At 55.6% G+C, this 22108-nt stretch overlaps 1 protein-coding gene across 1 annotated transcript in view; it reads right to left on the reverse strand.

Moving 5' to 3' along the window:
- Positions 1 to 6112: 6112 nt before the first annotated feature.
- Positions 6113 to 22108, reverse strand: part of KIRREL3 (kirre like nephrin family adhesion molecule 3) — a 236664-nt gene continuing 220668 nt past the window's right edge. Inside the window, exons 16-17 of the mRNA XM_067566835.1 lie at positions 12577 to 12663; positions 6113 to 7967 (exon numbers count right to left, since the gene is read on the reverse strand). Coding sequence (XP_067422936.1) covers positions 7524 to 7967; positions 12577 to 12663 — 531 coding nt within the window. The 3' untranslated portion in view covers positions 6113 to 7523. The remainder of the gene's footprint in view (positions 7968 to 12576; positions 12664 to 22108) is intronic.

A 22108-nucleotide genomic window follows, 5' to 3' on the forward strand; every position in this document is an offset into this window, starting at 1 on the left:
TGTGTGTTCTTAGTCCGCTGCACTGTCACAGCAGATCCCACCGCTGACACCAATGTTGTGGTAAAGCTCTCCCCCTGCAAAGTTGATTGCTTGGGCCTTTTCCCCCCTCAGCTGGCTTCCATCCAGCCCCAGAGCTCTGAGCTGTGCTGATAGCATGCAGCCTGCGTGGGTTTGGGTGCGATTGGATGTGGGGTGATCTTGGGGGCAGCAGGATACAGCAGTGATGGGCTCCGGCCAGTGGTGGATTTCACATCCCCCAGGGTTTGAGGCAGAGCTGACACACACACACCAAGGCCCTGGTGCCACCATTGGGCTCTGAATCTCACCAGAAAGAGGCAGGGCGGTTTGTTGGCCGGGAGCATCACCTGACACCCCTTCAGGGTACTTGATTGTTACGACATGTGGTACACGCTGGAGAAACAATACCAATGCCGCACTTGTCTCATCCATAGATCTCAGAGCGCTTTACAGAGGTCAGTATCATTATCCCCATTGTACAGATGGGGAAACTGAGGCATAGAGCGGGGGAAGTGATTTGCTCAAGGTCACCCCGAGGCAGAGCCGTTGCTCTGTCCACTAGCTAACACTGCCCCGGGGCCAGCCACAGACATAGATCCCAGTCCCAACAGGGGGAATCAAATGTGCTGCCTCCAGGCCCTGCTGTGGGACTCTAGAGACTCTGAGAGCAGCCTGCATGTGGCGGCGCTGAGTGTCTCCAGCCGGCCCAGCGCAGGGGCTCGGGTTGGGGTGGCTCAGATGCTGTAAATCTCACTCACGGCTCCTTGCGGTGTTGGAAGCGTGGACACTTGATGCTAACAAACCCGAACCCAAGGGATGGTGGGGCAGGAGGGGGAGGGCAGTGGGGCAGGGAAGGGGAGAGAACCCTGGGGTCTTCTGCGTTCTGCTTCCATTTTCCCCTGCTCCGGTGTGGGATCCTTCTGCCCGGCCTGGCCCGAGCTAGCGCGCAGCACAGGCACGGCCGGGTGGGAGCAGACCCCTGCTTCGTCTGGCCCCATGTCCTGATCATGGCCAGCGTTGCACTCCTGTCTCTTCCTGGGGTGGGAAACTGCTGCTGTAGCCATGTCTGATTGCTTTAGAGAGCTCCTGCTCTGAGCATCCCGCCCCTCCAGCATGCAGAATTGGGGGCAGAGTTTTGCGAATGGCCCCTTGCTCTGTAACTGTCCGAGCCAAGGCCCTGAATCCCTAAAGCCCTTGGCAGGGCCAGTGGGAGTTAGGCACCTCTGGATCCCGATCCCCGGCCCCAACTCATCCCTGTTGTTGTAGTTTAACGGCCCTAGCAGAGGCGGCCGGGGTCAGTGGAATGAATGTGGGGTGCCGGCTGGGGCGAGGCTGACACACCACAGGTGCTGTCTGCCCCCTTGTGGCCACATATTAGAGTACGGTTACCGACTGGGAATCCCGTCCCCATCTGTCAGCCTGTCCTGGCAGTGGGTCTGGCTGCAGGAGCCCCGCTGAGTCGGTTTCAGCCGCACAAGGGCAGCTGCCATTAAGGGCATCTTCAGCACTTTTAACGACGGGGATTTAGGGCCCAGCCCCGCAGCCCCTGGAAACAGACGCGCTGTTGATGTCAGCAAAGCAGGCTGCGCTCTACGTCCCGGAGAGACAACCCGAAGCAGGCAGGGCACCGACGGGGGGAGGGCGAAGAGCAGCAGCGTGGCTCAGTGGATAGAGCGCCTGTCTAGGACCCCAGAGGCCAGGGCTCTGCCAGTGATCTGCTCCGTGGCCTTTGGGAAGTCCCGGCCCCTCTCCGTGTCTCGGATTCCTTGTCTAGTTAGATTGCAAGCTCTTTGGTAAGAGACAGCCCACGCGTGCGTACGTGGACCGGATCTCAGCCGGGTTCCAGGTGCTGCGGTGATACCAGAGCATGGGCCCACCTCATGCCCCATGTCATGTGCTGTCACCAGCTCCAGGCAGGCTGTGATGCTCTGCTGAGATGCTGCTGTGTGTGGTGTGGCCACCAGCCCGTTGGGAATGGGCCTGAGACCTCACAGGCTGTTGGGTGGTGAAGTCTCTTGGGGGCAGAAGACCCACGATCCATTGCCAAGCCCCCAAAGGTGTCCGGGCCCTGCGGGGCGCTGTGCGGTCAGAGCCTGCGGGGCCCGGGTCTGACTCGCAAGGTCTCTTGCTAGCAGTGTCCACTTTGCTGGTGATAAGGAGCTGCAGAGAGATGCCGAGGAAGCAGCAGGGCTGATCTGTTTCAGTGGAGATTGCTGCATAATCGTCTCCCCCACTGGGTTGTGATTGCCCTGGGAAGAGACTCTCCCAGCGCCGCTCGCGGAGCGTTTTAATTACTCTCCAGCTAATGACCCAGACCACTGCTGCTGCGGCTCCATCCCAGAATTGCCTGGAAGGCCCCTTTGCTCGGCAATGCGGACGGTGGCCTCTTTCTCCAGACTCCTCCTCCATCGCTGCCTGGCAGCTCTCCTAGCACCCACCCTGGGTCTCACCGCTCGGCTCTAGGGCGCGGGGAGCTAAACCTGGGTTCGAGTGACCCAGGCTGGCTCCCGTGTGGAGGGTGGGGGACCCTGCTACTGGGGAAACTGATCAAAAGACACCAAGGGCTAGATCCAGGGAGACCAAACTGCTCCCTCATCCCTAGAGGTAGTTTCCTAACACCTGGCTTGGTCTCGGTGGAGGAAGCCTGCTCTGCCCAGGGTGGAGTACAGGGGGTGCTTTTTGACTCTCGCCTTCCCTGTCTTCTGGCCATTGAGCTTTTTTTTTCTCTCCCTGTGCAGAATGTGTGACTGTCTTTTCCTCTAGCACGCATTAAAACCTTGCCGAAGCAGAGCGGCTTTAGACAGAGAATATGGGCAAGGGGAACTGATTTGTATTCATGTTGCTCTGTTACGCTGCTCTGCTTGCTTTGTTTCGAACTCTTCGCAGCCGCTCGGAAGGTCCATCAATGGCTATTAGCCAGGATGGGCAGGGATGCAAAACCACTCTCTGAAGTGTCCCTGGCCTCTCTGTGCCAGAAGCTGAGCATGGGCGATGGGATGGATCACTTGATAATCACCTGGTCTGTTCATTCCCTCTGAAGCACCTGGCATTGGCCACTGTCGGAAGACAGGACACTGGGCTAGCTGGACCATTGGTCTGACCCAGTAGGGCCGTTCTTCTGTCCCCCTCTGCCCACGCTGGGTGTGGAGTTGGTACAATTCTGCTGAAATTCTACTCCCAACAGAATGCTCACAGCATTGCCCACCCCAGGCATTCAAAAATCAACATCCCGATATATTTTTTTAAAGAAAAAGATACATTTTGGGCTCATTTTCTGGTTTTTGCATCTTTTGGGCCCCCCTGAGTCGTGTTTTCAAGCTTTTCTGTTTAACCCCCAGGGCTAGCACCTTCTTGGGAGAAAAGAAAGCTGAGCTGCTCAGCTGATCACTCCAGCATTTGGGGCTACGAGAGAAATCTCAGACAGACCCTTTATCGATGATGATAAAGGATCAATGATGAGCCCCTGGCATTTTGGCATGCCAGCACCCATCAGAACCCAGACTCCCTTGGGCCTAGGCAGGCTTCCCTGCTTCGTCTCCTCGAGATATTGCCTGTTCTCAGCGGCCTTTGCCTTGTGGTCCCCCAGGATGCAGTGCTGGTCCAGCCGTGGAACCCATACAGACTTTATTAGAGCCCAGCCAGGAGCTAGTGATGCCCACCGTCCGTGAGTCTGTCTCTCGGTGGGCTGGCTAAGCTGAGCGGATGGCTGGGATGCTGGAAGGGAGCGTTCCCAGCGCTTGCTGGCTGGCCGGCCAGAGAGATGCTGAGAGTCTGGTGACAAAGCCAATGCTAAGAAAAGGGCCAGGAATTGTCTGTTGTGGTGACAGCGCTTTTCTGGTCTGGAAAGGGTGCAGAGCAATGAGGTCAACTCCAGCTGCCTCGCCCTCTTGCAGTATGTGCGTGGTTCATAGTTTAAGGGCTAGGTCTGGGACTGCACAGTGCGTACTAGGGGATGATATTTACTCACCGCCGTAGGGGGTTTGTCAAGCTGAACTAACTAGTGTTTGTAAAGCGCCTGGAGAGCTGCAAACACCAGAGCAAACCCACAGTGGAGCAGGCCATGACTCCTGGAGGCTCTATCCCAGAGCGGGGCCTATCGAGCGATCGCCGCCGGCCCGTCTCCGCTGGACGCAGAGTGTAGGGGGCAGGAAGGGTTCGCTGAGCCCATCCGAGGTGCTAGGTACGTGCTCTGACAGCTAGCTGCTTGCGCTGCGGCGGGGCCGTTTTTAGTGCGCTGGCTTGATCGGAGCTAGCCTGGGTATTTCTCCTCAAGCTGGAAATGACACCTCCGGCTCACTGTGTAAATGGACCCTGCCTGGTGGACCCCTCCCCTCGGTTACAGCCCCTTTTTCATGGGAAAAGGTGTGAGAGGGGTGTTGCCAGTGAGTCTCCCCAGATGGCAGTGTCAGAACCATTGCTCTAGTCCCGCCGGTGCTCAGTCCTTCATTTTCACACCCGTCACATGCCTCAGTTCTCAGAGGTCTCCCCTGTCCCTGGGGAATGGGACAGGAGCGGATCCTGAGCGGAGAATGTCCCGAAGACGTTTACACTTTGTACAAGAAACCCAAGGTGGCCAGATGTCTCCTTCAGCCCCACTCTTCTGACCTGGCTCAGCTCTGTGTCCCACCCCCCCGTTCTCAAGCCACATGAATTCAGGAGCTGTGCCATGTTATCCATGTGCTATAGAGGAGGCAGGGGGACAGTGATCCCTAGCTATTTAGAGCTGGTCTCCATTCCCCAGCTCCAGGAATGCTCCCTGGTTTCTAGTTTCTTTATGCATGGGAGTATTTGCACATAAAGCCAAATTCTCTACATGATAGGTGTGTCAATCAGGACTAACGCCGTTGAAGGTAAGAGAGTTACTTTGGAGTTACACTGAGATAACTGGGAGCAGTCTCTAGCCCTTTTTAAAATGAAAGGGAAACTTTTCTGGGATGATTTAGAGTCAAAATATAAATGTCCTTGTTTTTTAAAAAGTCTTTAACACACCTGCGATCAATCACTATGATTTGTATTTATTTCCCAATTCCAGCTAAAACAGGCTGTGGGGTTTTGGTTTTTTTAACGGTGGCTTGGATTTAAACCATGGCATTTACAACCCAGCAATGAGAGGCAGAAAAGGACTAAGGGGAACGTTTTCAAAGATGCCTAAGTGATTCAGGAGCTTAAATCACATTTACAGAAGTAATTTAGGCACATAGGGGCAGAGTTTTGAAGGTAGTTAGGTGCCTAGTAGGTACCTATCTGCATCTTTAAGGTTTTCAAAAGCATCCAAAGTCCCACTGACTTTCAATAACATTTAGGTTCTAAAGTGACTTAGGAGCTTTTGAAAAATGTACCCGTAGTCTGTTCAGTCTGACTCGAGTGATGAAGTACAGGGACCAAACACAAATAAATGGTGAAAAGTAAAGTTGATTTTTCCCCAAAGATTGCCTCCGTTTTAATAAAGGGAGCTGTTTTATTGATAGCAGGTGAGGGTTTTTCACCAAGAATTCATTGTTAATTTAGTTTGCAAGATTTCAGGGGGCAGGGATGGTCTCTTAGTCCATGTTGGGGCCCCTAGCTGCTACCATAATAAACATGACTCTATGGTATGAATGGGTCAAGTTCTGCCCTGTTGTTTCCCATGGGAAGCACTGCAGTGTCTGTCATAGCAACAAACCTCTGACCCTTCTGATGGTCCGTCTTGTTTCCCCATCATTTTAGCCCATGGCAGTGATGGCCTCTGAAAGCAGGATGGGAAATCTGACGTGTTAATGAGAGTCCAGAACTATGGTAGGCTTGAACTCCCGCCCCCTCTGCCAAAGCAGCCACGGCTCTCAATTCTGCTTAGGAGCCTCTATGTGTGGTACAGCACCTTGCACAATGGGGACAAAGTCCTGCAATATGAATGTTAAATGAGAACAATGGGCCAGGCCAGATCCTCAGAGCTAAATCAACCTTGCACTCTGGCCTGTTGGCATGAGATTTTCACGCTGATTGCCAGCTTCGCCAAGGGAATGACTACCCGATCTGACCCAGCTGGGATCCTCAAGGCCTACCCTATGGAAACTCCCTTTGGAAAGCACAGAAGCAGAGTGAAATTGGGGGTATGTGCCCTCCAGGAATGGACATGTTTATTTCAGAGCTTCCAAATAACCTGAAAGGGACCAGACACAGATGAGCTTGTTACATCTCATGTATTAATCTTCCAGTTGTGCTATTGGGGTAATACACAAGCAGCAGTAAGCTCTGGCATGCCCCCAGCTGTGGGAGGGTCCTCTCTGTGACTGTCGCACCTAACTTGGCTAAAGACAGTCCTCCCGTCGCGCTGTGTCTGACCACAGTTCCTGGCTCGTGGCAGAGTCCCCTGGGGTGTGTGATCTGTTGTAGAGCAGCTGGGAGGGCCCCCCCGCTCTGTTTCAGTCCCAAGACACACTAGAATATTATGGACACTGAACACCACACGAAAGAAGAAAACCAGAGTTAGCAGGGTCAGTGCGCCTATGTTACACCAACCCCTGGTACGTTTCTGCTGCGCTGTCTTAAATGAAGCTACGCCTTCTCGGGGTTGGAAAACTCAGCTGGGAGTCACGGGATCGCGAACAGGAGCGAGCGGCGGGACGGGCGTGTCAGCGGGTCTGAGATGCTCGCTCCCTGGAGCAGCCTCCTGCGGCGATGCGGTGGAAGTTGGAGATGGGAGAAGGCCTCCGAGCCGACTCCCTTGTCGGCTTCCCAGAGGGAAAGCAGTCCCCGGGGGAGGCCTGGCAGAGGAGAGGAGAGGCCAGGCCAGGTGTTTGGGGTAACCAATGGGGTGCAGCAGGTGTGGCCCTGGCAGTGAGGGAAGGGGGGGAGAGGCTCCTGTGCTGCTGGACTCTGGGGCGAGTGGGAAGCTGTCTCTGGGGCTTGACGGGTGTGGAGGGCTTTTTTCAAGTGAAGTAAGTGCTGAAAGGACAGAAAGTTCCCGTGCAGCGGGGCCGTGGGGCAGGGTGGGTCTTGCCCCACACAAAGCAGGGCTCCTGGACTCCCCTGAGCACGTGCGGAAGGTGTGTCTCTTCCTGAAATGGGCACCGAGGAAAACTCCCCGGAAGAGGTTTCCGGTTTCTTGGTAGAGGGTGGGGACGCTGGGTGCCAAAGTCACAGCGAGGCATGCCCCTTCCCCTCTCCAGAGCCCCAGCCTCCAGGTCCAGCCTTCCCCACGTAGGAAACAGGTTTGTGCTTGAACTGGTTTGGCCGCAGCTCCCGTAGTCTCCCCCCGGCAATGGCCCCGGGTAGACATTGTCCCATGGGTCCATGAAAAAGACTACAAGTCTTCGGGGGGGTGGGGGGGGACAGAGCTGCCCATGACGGCCTCCCTCCCCCCGGCATCTCACAGGGAGCCACAGGGGGTAGTTTTTACTGTGGACCAAAGTGCTTTGGAAAAGAAAATCCTTCGAAACAAAATAAAGTTGGGGCCAAGATTGCTTCTGCAGCGTCCGGTGCCTCGGCCCCTGGCTGCCCCCCACTGCCTGCCGCCTCCCGGCCGCTCACACGTGCGTCTGCATTCTCCTCTGCAGCGGCCGGCTGGGGTCTGAGTTTTGGGACGAGGACTGGGAGTGGTGGGAAGAGGAGGCCGAGGCTTTGCTGGCCTTGTCGAACTGCACGTAGCCGTCCTGCTTGCCGCTGCTGCTGACGCTGCTGTCGCACTGCGTGTCGAGGAAGGAGCTGCTGTCGCTCATGGAGCCCCGCTGGAACTCCCGCTCGCACAGTTCGATGGAGCTGCTGCCCATGCCCAGCACGAAGCGCTGGCTGTAGTCGTAGAGCCGGTTCTGCCCGCTCAGGGTGGTGTAGATGTTGGTGAAGGACATGCCCGTGGGCACCCGCTGCTTGTTGGCGGGCCTCAGGTCCGGCTGGCAGCCCGAGAGGGAGATGGTGGGGGTGGAGTGGTGGTCCTTGAAGGTGTTCACGCTGTAGTAGCCGTTGGTGGGGTCCTTAAGGGAGAGAGAAGTTATTGTGACACCGCGTCCCTTTGGGATTCCGCGGCAGCAACGCTTGGCAGGCCTGACACACTCATGACACCTAACACCTAAATATATACGCAAAAGGTGGCAAGCTGCTCATTAATATCCTCGTGTGGCGTCTGTACAAATGTGCTAGAATTACGCTCTTAAAATGTGTTTGGGAAGCAAGGCACAAACCCGGTCTGCCCTAGACAAAGGAATTTGTCTTTTCTTCTCTGACCAGTCTGGTTGTCAGGCAGCGACAATGTTGTCAGGGTACAACAAAGAGAAACAAAGCCACCAACCCAGAGAGTGGGGCCGATAGCCTCCTAAATATGAAGACAGGGGGTCTGACCCTCAGGTGATAAGCAACTGAATCAGCTGATTGTATGCAAGCCTCTGGGAACTGAATAGAAGCGAGAAACCTGCTTAGGTGAAGATTGCTGCTTACTGAAGTTACGTTTTAGTCTGAGCAGTATGCGTTTACTTCTGTTTGTTTGCAACCCTGTCTAGCCTTACTCCTTATACTTGGGATCGCTTACATTGATGGCTTCTTGTTTAATAAGCTTATTTTACTTTTACTATGAAGCAATTGTGAGCTGTGATTGAAGTAAGAGTGTCTGTCAACCCCCTGTTAACTTCGTGAGCTGCCATGTATTGTCTCTTTAGAGGAGCCGTGAACTTGATGAGGTTCCGTGAGTGCTAAAGTCAGGACGACTGGACGCTACAGGGGAGATGGTTTCAGGAAAATTTGGGACCAAAGGGATACTGAGGTCATCCTGCAAAAAGGAACGGGGTGGGGAAAGCCAGGGAGTGACCTCCATGCGTGTAGGCTGGGTTGTGGCTGGCATTGAAGGCACCCAGAGTTGCAGAGCAGGGAGGACACAGTCCCTTACTGGTCTGGGTTGACCAGTGTCAGTTACACATTGGGACTGGAACACCAGCATCACTGACCCTTGCTGTCCGTGGGCCCTTTCCAGCCAATGGTCTGAGACGACCTTTTCCTCTAGGATGAGCGATTATCTCCATTTCTTCATCTGCGCCAAGACTTAGCTCTGCAACGGCGTTTAGGTACCTAACTCCTATTGAAACCAAAGGGATTTAGGCACCTAAATACCTTGTGAGGATCTGGCTCCACCTCACTTGATTTATACTGTTCTAAAATCAAAATGGAGCATTTCTAGGACTGTGTCCGATTCGGTTTATGGAAAGGCCAATCACCGATGACATGGGGCGAGAGCCAGAATGGGGCCCACCTGGACAGTGGCTGAACTGCAGACCAGTGCTTCCCTCCCTCCTGCCCCCTTGCTAAATTATTTCAGGGACACCCTGAATTTGTGTTCAGGTATCTTGTGTCTGACCAGCGCTCGGGGCGCTTTGCGGGAACGTGGCCAAGGTTCTGTTTGCACTATGCCATGGCCCCAGATCGGGGAGAACTGTACTGTGACTGGGTTCCCGGGCAGGCTCTGACTCGCCCGTCCTGCCGCTCTAGGATCTGCAGTCTGTTGTGATAGGCTGAGACCCGCCAAACTCATGGCACGCTGGCCAGAGAATGGCTGGCAGACAGCGCTGACTTGCAGCCCATTGCCTACAGCTGATCCGACTCCCATCCTCTGTTCCTCGAGCCATCCACAAGACCCAAGTGCTTGTGAGGCTGGGGTCGGGGGGGGAGGGAGGGTGGAGCGTTTGGTAGCTCTGCTGCCCATTTCCTGCAGATAACTGTCCCTCCCGCCCCAGAAACTTACTGACATGGCCTTTAAGCCTGGCCCCAAGCTCCACGCATCTGCCGGTTCTGCTCCCGCTGCCTTGTGATGCAGAAAGCCCCAACTAGTTTTTGCTGCTGCCTCAATCCTTCTGGGGCCGTGTTCCCCTTTAGCAGCCAGATAGAGAGGGCACAGGGAACCGACAAGGGCTGAGACAGCCACGCGCCGGAGAGATGAAGACTTCTTCTCTGTTGCTATGGAAACAGCTCGGCTAAATATGACACCAGATTTAGTTATTTTCCCCCTCCTGGCAGGCAAGGGCAACGATCCATTCAAACTGGCCTCAATCCCCCTGGGAAGGCTGAGCGGAGAGACGGGGGGGGGTCCCTGTCATGCCAAGCGGGTGGCAAGTGGCGGACTCGGGGTGTCAGGCCAAGGACTGGCAGCTGAAAGACCCGAGCTGTTTTTCTAGCGGGGCCGCGCCCCTGTAACTTTCAAGTGCTGCACCAGGCTTTGGAAGCCTCCTCGTGTCTAGGAGAGACCCGTGCATTGTGAGCAGCGTGGGACAGAGAGAGCGGGGAAGGGGTGACCGGGAAAACGTTACCTTCTCTAGCTCCCGCAATTAACAGTGGGACCAGCGGGTGGGAGAGCGTCTGACCCACTCTGCAGGCCCCAGGCCTGTTCCTGGGTTACAATGAATTCTGGGGCCATCGAAACATTTCTCCCCCCTCACCCAAAAAGAGTCTTTCTAACTAAACCATCTCTAGCTGCTCCCCTCCCACTGGGCTCGACTCTCATTTGCACTGAGGCAGCTTTAGGCTAAGCTCCCGCTGCAGGGGAGGGGGCTGAGTGCCCACTTTAAGTCCGCTTTACGCTGCTGGAGCGGTGCAGAGGGAACTTAGTGTAAATGGGACTCAGGCCCTAGTTCTCCGGTCTCAATTCCCACGCCTGCTGGCTTGGGTCTCTGACTGTATTTACACCTCCTGAGCTGAAGGCCTGGGGGAGGGAGAAGTTTCTCGGAGACCATGCCATGATCTGATGTGAATCAAGCTGGGGAAAGGGACTGACCCATCTTCCCAGCCCGGCCTGAGATGGCTGTAGGAGTGAGTCGTTGTCTCCTCTGCGGGAGGCCAAGTTGTCTGCCAGGTGAGCTAAGGAGAAAGCTCTTCCATGGGCTTTTTCTGAAGAGAACTGCCCGGAGGCTGGGGTTTGTCCAGGCTAATGAGATGTGTGTTTATAAAGATCACATGAGGACAGGCTGGACTGGAGAGAGTGCTGATGTGATGGGGCGGACTAGGTCTAGAGGCCCCCTGCAGGGGACCAGCCAATCAGAGGGGCTGCTGGAGTGACCAATCAGAGGCCAGAAGGGCCATATAAAAGCAAGCAGCAGAGCATTCAGTTGCTGCCTGGAGCTTGAAGAGGGAGGACTGGGCTCCTGGCTGGCTAGACCAGTAATACTGTGGGCAGCTCACTGCAGGAAACGTGAGCCCTGGAAAGGCTGCCGATGACTAGGTGTGTGGCTGGCTAGAAGAGTGGCAGGACCGTGGACAGGCCAGTGAGGGATGGCTGAGCGCAGAACCTAGCCAGACCAGGCGAAGGTACCATGATGGTCTGGTCTTGTTGAAGGCTGAGCCCAGGGAGGGCTGCTGAAAGGATGCTGGCTGAGGGTACCCAGATGGGTCCCTGTTGGGCTGTCGAAGAAGACAGTGCCTCCAAGAAGGAAGCCTTGGTGCTATGGCCCCATACTAGGGCCGTGGGAAAGAAGTACAGACCGTATACCCTGGCCGGGGCACAGTGTGTGTGTGTGACTTGGCCGGAGGGCTGAGTTGTTGAAGACCCGCCAAACAACCATTGGCCAGGGGGGCACATGTGAGAGGTGGGTGCCACCCCATTGTAAGAACTGAAAGAAAAGCAGGCTCACCCCTGACCGGAAAAGGGGCACCTGCGAGAGGCGGGGGCCGATGCGTTGCAGCTGACATGCAGCGGTCTGATCTGCCGCAGCCTGGCATGGCAGCAGGTGGAGGGGAAGATCTGAGCTCTGTCCTACCTTCCAGCTGAGGGCTTGTACACACTACCACTTGTGTCGCTCAGGGGGTGAATAATCCACCCCCTGAGCGACACCGACCTATGCACCGGTGTGGACAGCGCTACGTTGGCGGGAGCGCTTCGCCTGCTGGCATAGCTCCTGTCTCTCATGGAGGTGGTTTTATTATGCTGACAGGAGAGCTCTCCCATCGGCATAGAGCGTGTGCTACAGCAGTGCAACTGCATCGGTGCGGCCGTGCGGCTGTAGTGCTTCTGGTGTCGATCAGCCCGTGTAGCCTGTTACCTCCAGAGTATCAGGCCAGATGTGCAAAGGGTTGCCACATGCACAACCGGGGCCAGATTTCCAAAGGAGATCTACACCCAGTGTGCCAAGCTCTTTGGAAAATCTGGCAGTGTGCGTGTGGAAGGTGTGCAGTGCACAACTGTATGTGTGCATGCACTGAGAGACGTGTGCAATGTGTGTGAGTCCAGAGGAACGAGCTGATGCGGTGACGCTAACACACCGCCTATTATCTCCTATTTCGACTGCTCCCTGGGAGCTGGGCTGTAGAATGTAGCTTCTTGTGGCTGCTGCCTGAGGCAGTGTGGCCCAGTGGGCAGGGCAGCAGGCTGGCCGGTAGGAAACATCAGTTCTATGTCTGGCTGTGCCTGGAACCGTGGAGAAGTCCCTGCCGGTCCTTGTTTCCCTTCTGTCCTGTATGTTCACACTGTGAGCTCTTCTGTCTGTGCAGCACCTAGCACAATGGGGCCCTGATCTAAGTTGGCATTTCTATGGGCTACTGCAAGTCATACATGATACTAGGGGGTTTAGGAGCCTGATGCTGGAGTCAGGCCCCTCGACTGCCACTCACCTTCAGGTTCTGGAACTCCTTCTCCTCCTCCTTCAGCACCTCCAGCTGCTTGAGGACAGAATCCTGCTGGAACTCCCCTCTGTCCATCTGCAAAACCAAACCAAGTCCCAGTGAGTGATGGTGGGAGCTCCGTGCACCTAGCCCTGTCAGCGCAGTGCCCAGAGGCTGGGTGACCCCTCAGTCGCTGGAGCAACTGGCTCCCTCTAGACTCTCTTTCCAGGAAGGGTTGTGACACTCCCCACCCCTGGGCAAGTCCACCCAGCAGGTCACTGGCAGAGCCAGATCTTCCGAGCTCTAATGCTGGGCTCTAGCCAGGAGGCCACCGTGACTCCCAAGCACTTGGGTGAGGTGTCATCCCCAGTTTACAAGTGGGGAGCTGAGGCCCAGGCTAGAGAAGTGACTTGCCCAGCATCAGACAAGGGAGCCTGTGTCTTGAGCCAGTCCAGCCCCTGTCCACTAGCTCACCTCTCCTACCTGCTCTGGACTGCAGCAACACAGCTCCATGCATCCACCTTGCGGCGCAAAATGCACCAGAGCAGCTCCATTTGCTGAGTGAGCTGCTGGGACGTTTAGACTCTGTTTGGGTCTCTAGCAAGACCACCTATGACATGGGAGCAGGTATAATTCCAGCCAGAGGGGGCAGGGCACATGTGCACGTGTGTGTATGCACGGATTACTACAGCAAGAGCACCGCTCCCAGTGGCATAACTGTAGTTCATTCTCCAGCTACGCTGACTCGTGAGTCTTCAAGACTCAGTCTGTCCATTGCTCCAGGCTCAGAGGATGGAGGAATTCTCATGACTTTGAACCTCATTAACAACCAGTCGTGGGGGAAACAGCAAATGCCTTTTGCACAGAGCCCGGCGAGGCTGAGGTCAAAGAGAGAGAGGTTATTTATTGGAATGCGCCAAGTTCTCAGACCGGTAGAGCTGCTGGTTTCCCCCTTGTGGAGCAGGCGTTTCTGTGATCTTGAGAAGGGGTCAAGCGCAGCTTCTGAACGGTACTGGCAGGTGATGTTTCCAATGGCTAGACGTGGCTCCTTGCATAGCTTAGTCCAGAGCAAGGAGGGTCAGGGATTGCAGGTGGCTGGTTGCGCTGTCCCAATTTGACCCAGCAACGCAGCTCCAAGACTGCATGACCTTTGGTTGAGCTTCTGCAGGGGCCCTACCCAGATTGATGAGCCTGGAATTTGCTCTATTCCTGTCAACCCCACCGCCCAGCTTCAGATCTAACTTCAAAACAGAGGCTGCACCATTAATCTTTTCAAAAGAGAAAAAAACATGTCCTGGGAAAATCCAATGATAACAAACCAGCATGTACAAGCCAGATGTCACAAAAAAACCCCTACAATAACAAATCACTGTGTGCAGCCCTGACGAAGGCACAGAGAGGGGAACTGATTTTCCCCAATGTCACACAGCAGATCAGTGGCAGAGCTGGCATTAAAACCCAGTTCATCTGCTCATAAGTCAGTGCCCTCACTAGCAGGCCATGCGTCTTTCCCTGAGGGACAGGGAAATGGCTCTTCTGTTCACATCCTTTTCCCATACAGAGGCTAAAAGTTAAATTATTGACAGTGGCCTGCGGCTGGCTTCCCTTTTGCAAAACTCCAGAATTCAATGTACTTCCTCAATTACTGAATCTGGCTGCCAACAGTTTCTATAAATCCCAGGTTGGTTTTGGTATTGTGTTAGTGCGGTAATTAACTCAGAATTAACTGATTTTTATGACTCTGGCTCCTCTCAAAGGTTTGGACCCCAGAGGTTTTTGTGAACCCGTCTTTGACTGCATACATCTGACTTGCCAAAGTGCAGATGGGACAGATCTTTAATTGTTTTAAACATTCCCTTTGCTTGCTCCTTCTTTCTAGCCAGGCTCCAAGATTTCCTCCTGACCCCCCTCCACTCCCAAGACCGGCACCCCTTCCTGAGAGAGGCAGATGCAGGAGACATCCGAGTCTATTCTCACAGCCTCATTAGGTTTTCTTTGAAGGATGGCCAGGGCCAGGTACGCATTAATTAGAATATGGCTTTAATTACCCTTTCTTCAGAAAGGTGGGTCTGAATAATTATCAGCCGATTTCTCAACTGCCTTTTATCTTCCCAGATATTGATTTAGTTTCTACAGTCTTCACATTTTCTCTTTGCTGCTGCAGACCAGACCTTCTGTTGGAATTACTGCCACTCAGTGCCTAATCTAATCTCAATTCTAAATCTACAATAAAGTGTTGATTATTACCTGACTACTTCTTCTTTCTTTCTTTTTTTTCCTGGTAAGTGGTAGTAGAAATTTACCCTACAGCACTTTCTGTTGATCTTTGAAAAGCCTTTGATATGGCCATTTACTACAATAAATTAAGGTACCTGAGTTTTGCTGGAAGAAAAAAAAAAAGCCTGTAACATCCATTGATTTACCAGGGTAAATACATGTGTCACAAAGTATTAAATTCAGGGCAGATAAAATACCAAAGGGTGGAATGCTCACTCTAGTGGATGCATGTTGGCTTTAGTGCAATCTTAAGTTCTTATGTTAAATTGAAGATAGCTATTAAGAATGCTAGGGTCCACACGGAGTGTGGTTGTGTGTACAGCTTTATAAACCTATTAGAAATGTCTCATGTTTTGCTTTTATTTCAGAAAGCTCAGAGTTCATTTTTCTTTAATTTGTGGGGCTTAGCCAGTCTCCTGCAGTGTCTGTAACCCAAGACTGTGTGAGTGCAGGAGAAACCCACAGTTTAACTGACTATACCATGAAACTTACCAGTCAAGTTTACAAACAGCAAAAAGCAAGCAAGCAAACAGCATAGGTAGTGAATTGTAAAGGAGATTTAAAAAGCAAACCCTTCCATATTAAGAAACTGTGGCACCATTAGTAACACAGGTTTGGGGTTTATTTTAAATGAATGGGAGTGGCTCTCTAACTGGTTTCTGCACAGTTGCAATGCACTTTGTGTAAGATTTTACCCTGTAGTGGCTGTCCAAAGAGAGGGCTGGGCCTTCTGTTGCTACCAGTTAAGGAAGAATTCCTTTAGCACGTGTGGGAGCGGAACAGAAGGGCTTGAGAACTATTGTGTGTGTATATGTAATGTAATAACTGCGCTGCCCACATGCCTGTAGCATATTGACTCTTCACCCTACCCGGGGAGTCCTTTCTTTCTAGGACCTAATAGTGATGCGAGGAACGGGGGTGTTATGTGATGATGTCTCTCCTGTGAAGTGGCTGGCAAAATGAGTAGGGTGGAAACCTCCTGAGTAGAGGTCTGGGGGGACCTGTGGCCTGCAATGTGCAAGAGGTCAGACTAGATGACCATGACTATGAGACTTAGTTTCACTGGTTAAGCTGGGCCAATGTTTTGTCTGCCCCTCCTCGCCCACTGGCTCCTGTAGAGACATGCTGGAGGGAATTGTAGCTGAGCTGGCTAGGAAGGGAAGGGAAAGTGATGAGACAGAAACTAATATTCATTGCAGGCTCCTCAGAGACGACTACAAGCAACAGGCAGCAAGATCCCCAGCCCAAAAGATCTAGAAAATCATGACTGGTGTGGAAAAAGTGAATAAGGAAGTGTTATTTACTCCTCCTAATGCAAGATCTAGGGCTCACCAAATGGAATCGAGAGGCAGCAGGTTTAAAATGAACAAAAGGAAGCACAGTCAACCTGTGAAATTCTTTGCCAGAGGCTGTTGTGAAGGCCAAGACTATAACAGAGTTTAAAAAAAACCCCAAAAACCAAAACCTAGATGAGTTCATGGAGGAGAGCCAGGATGGGCTCGGGCGTAAAACCATGCTCTGAAGTGGCGCTATCCTCTGCTGGCCAGAAGCTGGGAATGGATCACTCGATGATCACCTGGTCTGTTCACTCCCTCTGAAGCACCTGGCATTGGCCACTGCTGGAAGACAGGATACTGGGCTAGATGGACCATTGGTCTGCCCCAGTCTGGCCATTCTTATGATAACACTTTGTCATTTTCTGCTTCTTGCCACCAGCTCCACTTCTTGCTGATCATCTGCCCTTCTCTGCGCTGCACCGTGATGTGATGGGAAGGCTTGTGAGTTGCATTGACCCTGAGCACTCTGCTGGGGGGCGCTTTAACTCCTCTAAGAGCCACCCGAGTTGGACAGGTCAAAGGGCCATGGGGCAGACAGAGTGCAGCCCTCCAGGGTGGGGGCTGAGCACTAGAATCAGCCTGGTAAACCAGGGACCTTACAGAAACACAACCAGGGAGCAGTTTCAGCACAATTGTCAGGGAGGGTTGTGCCCTTAGTGACATCTGCTGGTGCGGGAAAGATTCAGACACAGATTTATTACCTTACTGAGGTAGCATCTAGGAACCCCCATCATGCTAGGCACTGTACAACCACAGAGCAAAAAGACGGTCCCTGCCCCGACACGCTCACAATCTACAGAGCGCTTTACAAACACTGACTGGCTAAGCCATACCCCCCTGCTAGGAGCTGGGTGAATCTTATCACCTGGAGGGGTAAACTGAGGTACAGAGAGTTGAGTGACTCCCAAGGCCGCAGTGAGTTCATGACAGGGTGGGGGATACACGCGGTCATCCTATTGCCCTGTTCCCACCACTTCCTTCTTGTGAAACAGTTCCCTTTATTCTTCTTCAGGGGTCTGATGTGGTTCGTGCCCAGAGTCCTAACAGTGCAGCTTCGCCAGCCAATGAAATGCTCGGACTCTGTGCATCGGCCACCAGATTGATCCCAAAGCGAGGTGCTCGTGGCTCCAGGGTGGGAATGTTCTCTTGTTAGCTGCAGTGATGCCCTAGTGCTGCTAGGGGGCAGTGCGCCCCCATGAGCCGAGAGCAGATTTCCCCGCCAGCACGGATGCTGTGGGGGGGAGACCCAGCCCACAGATGAGGGGTAGAAAGCAGCAGTTCATAAAGCAAAGTCACATCAGTTAATTTATAATCCCTGAATTAAGCCATTCATTAACGTGACCTTTTTTAAAGTTTACACTGTGGCTTAGTTCAGTACAGTCTGTCTTCATCATTAGCAGCCAGGGAGATTCGTTTGCTTTCCTTGCTCTCTTTTTCATCCGACAGTAAGTCAGACTGCTCCCGATCGAAGCTAGCCGAGCCCAGAGTAGATGGCTATGGAGGGAAGAGTGTGTGAGGGGCCAGGATGTGCTTTATTTTAATAGCTAATATTCTGTCCCTGACAGCCACTGGACTCTCAGCCCTCTGCTGTTCCCATGCCCTGGAGAAGGGCCTTTCTCTGCAAGCCGGTGAGTGGGAGTTTTGCTCTGCTTATTAAATATCTGCTCCACATGTTTTCCAGTTCTCTGCCACTGTCTGGCCCTCGTATGCTTTTGGCTTTTGCTCGTGCTGTTGCCACGCAGATAAGGCTGCCCACAGACCTGGCAAAGCTGAGCGGCTGCCATGCAGGACTGCGGAATACAAAGGCATGTCCAGATCTTGGAAACACTAAGACAGTCTCTAATTCGGCTTCGCCGCGTCGTCTGCCAGCCGCCTTCGTCTGTTGTCCTTGGGAGTCGTCTGAGCTGCTCAGGGAGCCAGCCGGAGATCCAGCCCACAGCTTACGCTCCTGCAGTTTCAGTGGGAGGCTGCTGTTGTCGGCTTTTCCCCTCCAACGCGGGTGCCTCTGCTGTGGGTTGGATCCGGTTTGCTCTAGTAAGTTACAGCTCTTGGCAGCAGCGGGGCCGAACAGAGATTAGTGCTTCTTGCCCACAGCACTGAGGGCGGGAGGATTTGGCCAGGTATGCGGGGGGAGCGGTTTTGGACGGGCTGCTGCTGGAAGCAGAATACGTAGCAAAATGGCCAGTACCAGCTGAGGGGGAGGCAGGTGAGTCATTGCCAGGGAGAGGAGATAGTGAAGGACCAAACCAGGCCGGGGCAGGGGCCGGGGGAGGGAGAGAAGGTGCAAGCAGCCACTGCCAGCCACAAGAGAGGTGCTGCAGGGCTGGGGGTCAGAAGAACTCTTTTTTTTTTTTTTTTTTTTGTGTGTGTGTGGGATGATGTTGGTTTTCAATAATCACTCCTCCTAAAGTCTAGGTCTGGGGGCTGAGTTGGGGGGAAGAGCCTCTGGATGAAGCCTGGGGAAAGAGCGGCGAGGGCTGAGACTGTGCCACTGTGGCTGCTGATGAGAGAGGCCCGGGACTGGAACCTGCAGAAGGGGTGGGCCTGCGTTCTCTTACCAGCTGCTGGGAAAGCAGCTCAGGGCTGCTGAAGGTGGCATCTGGCCCGTGGGTCTGGCACGATGTCATTACCCTGGAAGGGGAAAACTGTATAGTGACCAGGCCAGAGGGCGAGATGGGCCCCAAGGTGAGCGAGGGACAGAAGGGGGCATTAGACTAGAGGAGAACTATCCCCAGCCCTAGCACCGAAGAGGCCCCCTGGTTGTGTGAATGAGACCCTGTGCCAGTCCTGTATGTAACACGGGCCCAGAGCATTCTCAAAGGCAGGCTGAGCGCCCATTCCAGCAGGGCTGCCACAACACCAACTCTTGCTGAGTCGGCTAGAAACCCCCTGGTGCCTGCAGGCAGGCATCCCTTCCGACCATCAGCCCTGCTTCCTGGCTGTTAATCTTCCGTACTTACCTGTCCTCCATTGCCAGCATCGGAGAGCACCGCACAGTACCTGTGTGCGGCAGGGCCATGCTATTCAACAGCTACAGGCCGGAGCTGTGCTGGGATGGGCCCAAGATCCTGCACCCAGCACGGGACGACGGAGAAGTTGAATTCATGGGCCCTTCCTGTCTCTTCCTCGCTTGCCTGACCTGGCCTACCTCCAGCAGTGCGCTTCTTTACCACAGCCAAACGAAGACGCTTTCAGCTGGGCTGTTGCACTCAACTGCTCGATATTAAATTATTGGGTTTCATGATGGGAGGCGCTATGTTTTTAAAAGAGTTCTCCCTCCCGAGTGCCAGGTCGGGTCCCTAGCCAACAGCAAGTGAGGAATGCTGCCACACAGGCGCATTCAAAGTTACACACTGGCCGGGATTGTTAACACGCCCCCGCCATGCCCCTGACACACCCCCAACACGCCCAGCACGCTCTGACAACGTGCCGGACACGCCCCTGCCATGCCCCTGACACACCCCCCACCAGACCCCCGCCACGCCCAGCACGCTACTCTGCACCATCATGCCTATCCCCCTTCTGGACGTGCTTGTTAATAGGCCCGGACACGACCCCGACACACCCCCGACACGCCCAGAACGCTTTGACAAAGTGCCGGACACGCCCCCGCCACACCCCCGCCATGCTCCCACCAGACCCCTGACACGCCCCCCCGCCACGCCCAGCACGCAACCGTCCTACTCTGCACCATCATTCCTCTCCCCCTTCTGGGCGTGCTTGGTAATACTTTGTCAGAGCACACTCTGCGTGCCGGGGGCGTGTCAGGGGTGTGGCGGGGCGTGCCGGGGGTGTGGCGGGGGCATGCCAGGGGTGTGTCCGGAACTTTGTAAAAGCGTGCAAAGTTCCGGACACACCCCCGCCGCACCCCCGGCATGCCCCCGCCATGCCCCCGCCACGCCCCCGCCACGCCCAGCACGCAACCGTCCTACTCTGCACCATCATGCCTCTCCCCCTTCTGGGCGTGCTTGGTAATACTTTGTCAGAGCACACTGTGCGTGCCGGGGGCGTGTCAGGGGTGTGTCGGGGGCGTGTCGGGGGCATGGCGGGGGTGTGGCGGGGGCGTGCCGGGGGTGTGTCCGGAACTTTGTAAAAGCGTGCAAAGTTCCGGACACACCCCCGCCACACCCCCAGCATGCCCCCGCCACACCCCCGGCATGCCCCCGCCACGCCCCCGCCACGCCCAGCACGCAACCGTCCTACTCTGCACCATCAGGCCTCTCCCCCTTCTGGGCGTGCTTGGTAATACTTTGTCAGCGCACACTGTGCGTGCCGGGGGCGTGTCAGGGGTGTGGCGGAGGCGTGTCGGGGGCATGCCGGGGGTGTGGCGGGGGCATGCCGGGGGTGTGTCCGGAACTTTGCAAAAGCGTGCAAAGTTCCGGACACACCCCCGCCACACCCCCGGCATGCCCCCAGCATGCCCCCGCCCCCGGCACGCCCCCGCCACGCCCCCACCACACCCCCGCCACGCCCAGCACGCAACCGTCCTACTCTGCACCATCATGCCTCTCCCCCTTCTGGGCGTGCTTGGTAATACTTTGTTAGCGCACACTGTGCGTGCCGGGGGCGTGTCAGGGGTGTGTCGGGGGCGTGTCGGGGGCATGCCGGGGGTGTGGCGGGGGCGTGCCGGGGGTGTGTCCGGAACTTTGTAAAAGCGTGCAAAGTTCCCGACACACCCCCACCACACCCCCGGCATGCCCCCGCCACACCCCCGGCATGCCCCCGCCACGCCCCCGCCACACCCCCCACGCCCCCGCCACGCCCCCACCACACCCAGCACGCAACCGTCCTACTCTGCACCATCATGCCTCTCCCCCTTCTGGGCGTGCTTGGTAATACTTTGTCAGAGCACACTGTGCGTGCCGGGGGCGTGTCAGGGGTGTGGTGGGGGCGTGTCGGGGGCGTGCCGGGGGTGTGGCGGGGGCATGCCGGGGGTGTGGCGGGGGTGTGTCCGGAACTTTGTAAAAGCGTGCAAAGTTCCGGACACACCCCCGCCACACCCCCAGCATGCCCCCGCACGCCCCCGCCACACCCCCGGCATGCCCCCGCCACGCCCCCGCCACGCCCAGCACGCAACCGTCCTACTGTGCACCATCATGTTTCTCCCCTTCTGGGCGTGCTTGGTAATACTTTGTCAGAGCACACTCTGCGTGCCGGGGGCGTGTCAGGGGTGTGTCGGGGGCGTGCCGGGGGTGTGGGTGTGGGCATGCCGGGGGTGTGGCGGGGGTGTGTCCGGAACTTTGTAAAAGCGTGCAAAGTTCCGGGACACACCACCCCCGGCATGCCCCCAGCATGCCCCCGCCACACCCCTGGCACGCCCCCGGCATGCCCCCGCCACGCCCCCGCCACACCCCCACCACACCCCCGGCACGCCCCCGCCACGCCCCCGCCACACCCCCGCCACGCCCAGCACGCAACCGTCCTACTCTGCACCATCATGCCTCTCCCCCTTCTGGGCGTGCTTGGTAATACTTTGTCAGAGCACACTCTGCGTGCCGGGGGCGTGTCAGGGGTGTGGCGGGGGGTGTCGGGGGCATGCCGGGGTGTGTCGGGGGCATGCCGGGGGCGTGCCGGGGGTGTGTCCGGAACTTTGTAAAAGCGTGCAAAGTTCCGGACACACCCCCGCCACACCCCCAGCATGCCCCCGCCACACCCCCGCCACACCCCCGGCATGCCCCCGCCACGCCCCCGCCACGCCCAGCACGCAACCGTCCTACTCTGCACCATCATTCCTCTCCCCCTTCTGGGCGTGCTTGGTAATACTTTGTCAGAGCACACTCTGCGTGCCGGGGGCGTGTCAGGGGTGTGGCGGGGGCGTGGCGGGGGCATGCCGGGGGTGTGGCAGGGGCATGCCGGGGGCGTGCCGGGGGTGTGTCCGGAACTTTAAAAGCGTGCAAAGTTACGGAAAAGCATGCAAAGTTCCGGAC

The sequence above is a fragment of the Emydura macquarii genome, unplaced genomic scaffold (assembly GCF_026122565.2).
Source record: "Emydura macquarii macquarii isolate MOO-44397 ecotype Brisbane River unplaced genomic scaffold, CSIRO-AGI_Emac_v2 contig_312, whole genome shotgun sequence".
NCBI classification, from domain to species: Eukaryota; Metazoa; Chordata; order Testudines; family Chelidae; genus Emydura; species Emydura macquarii.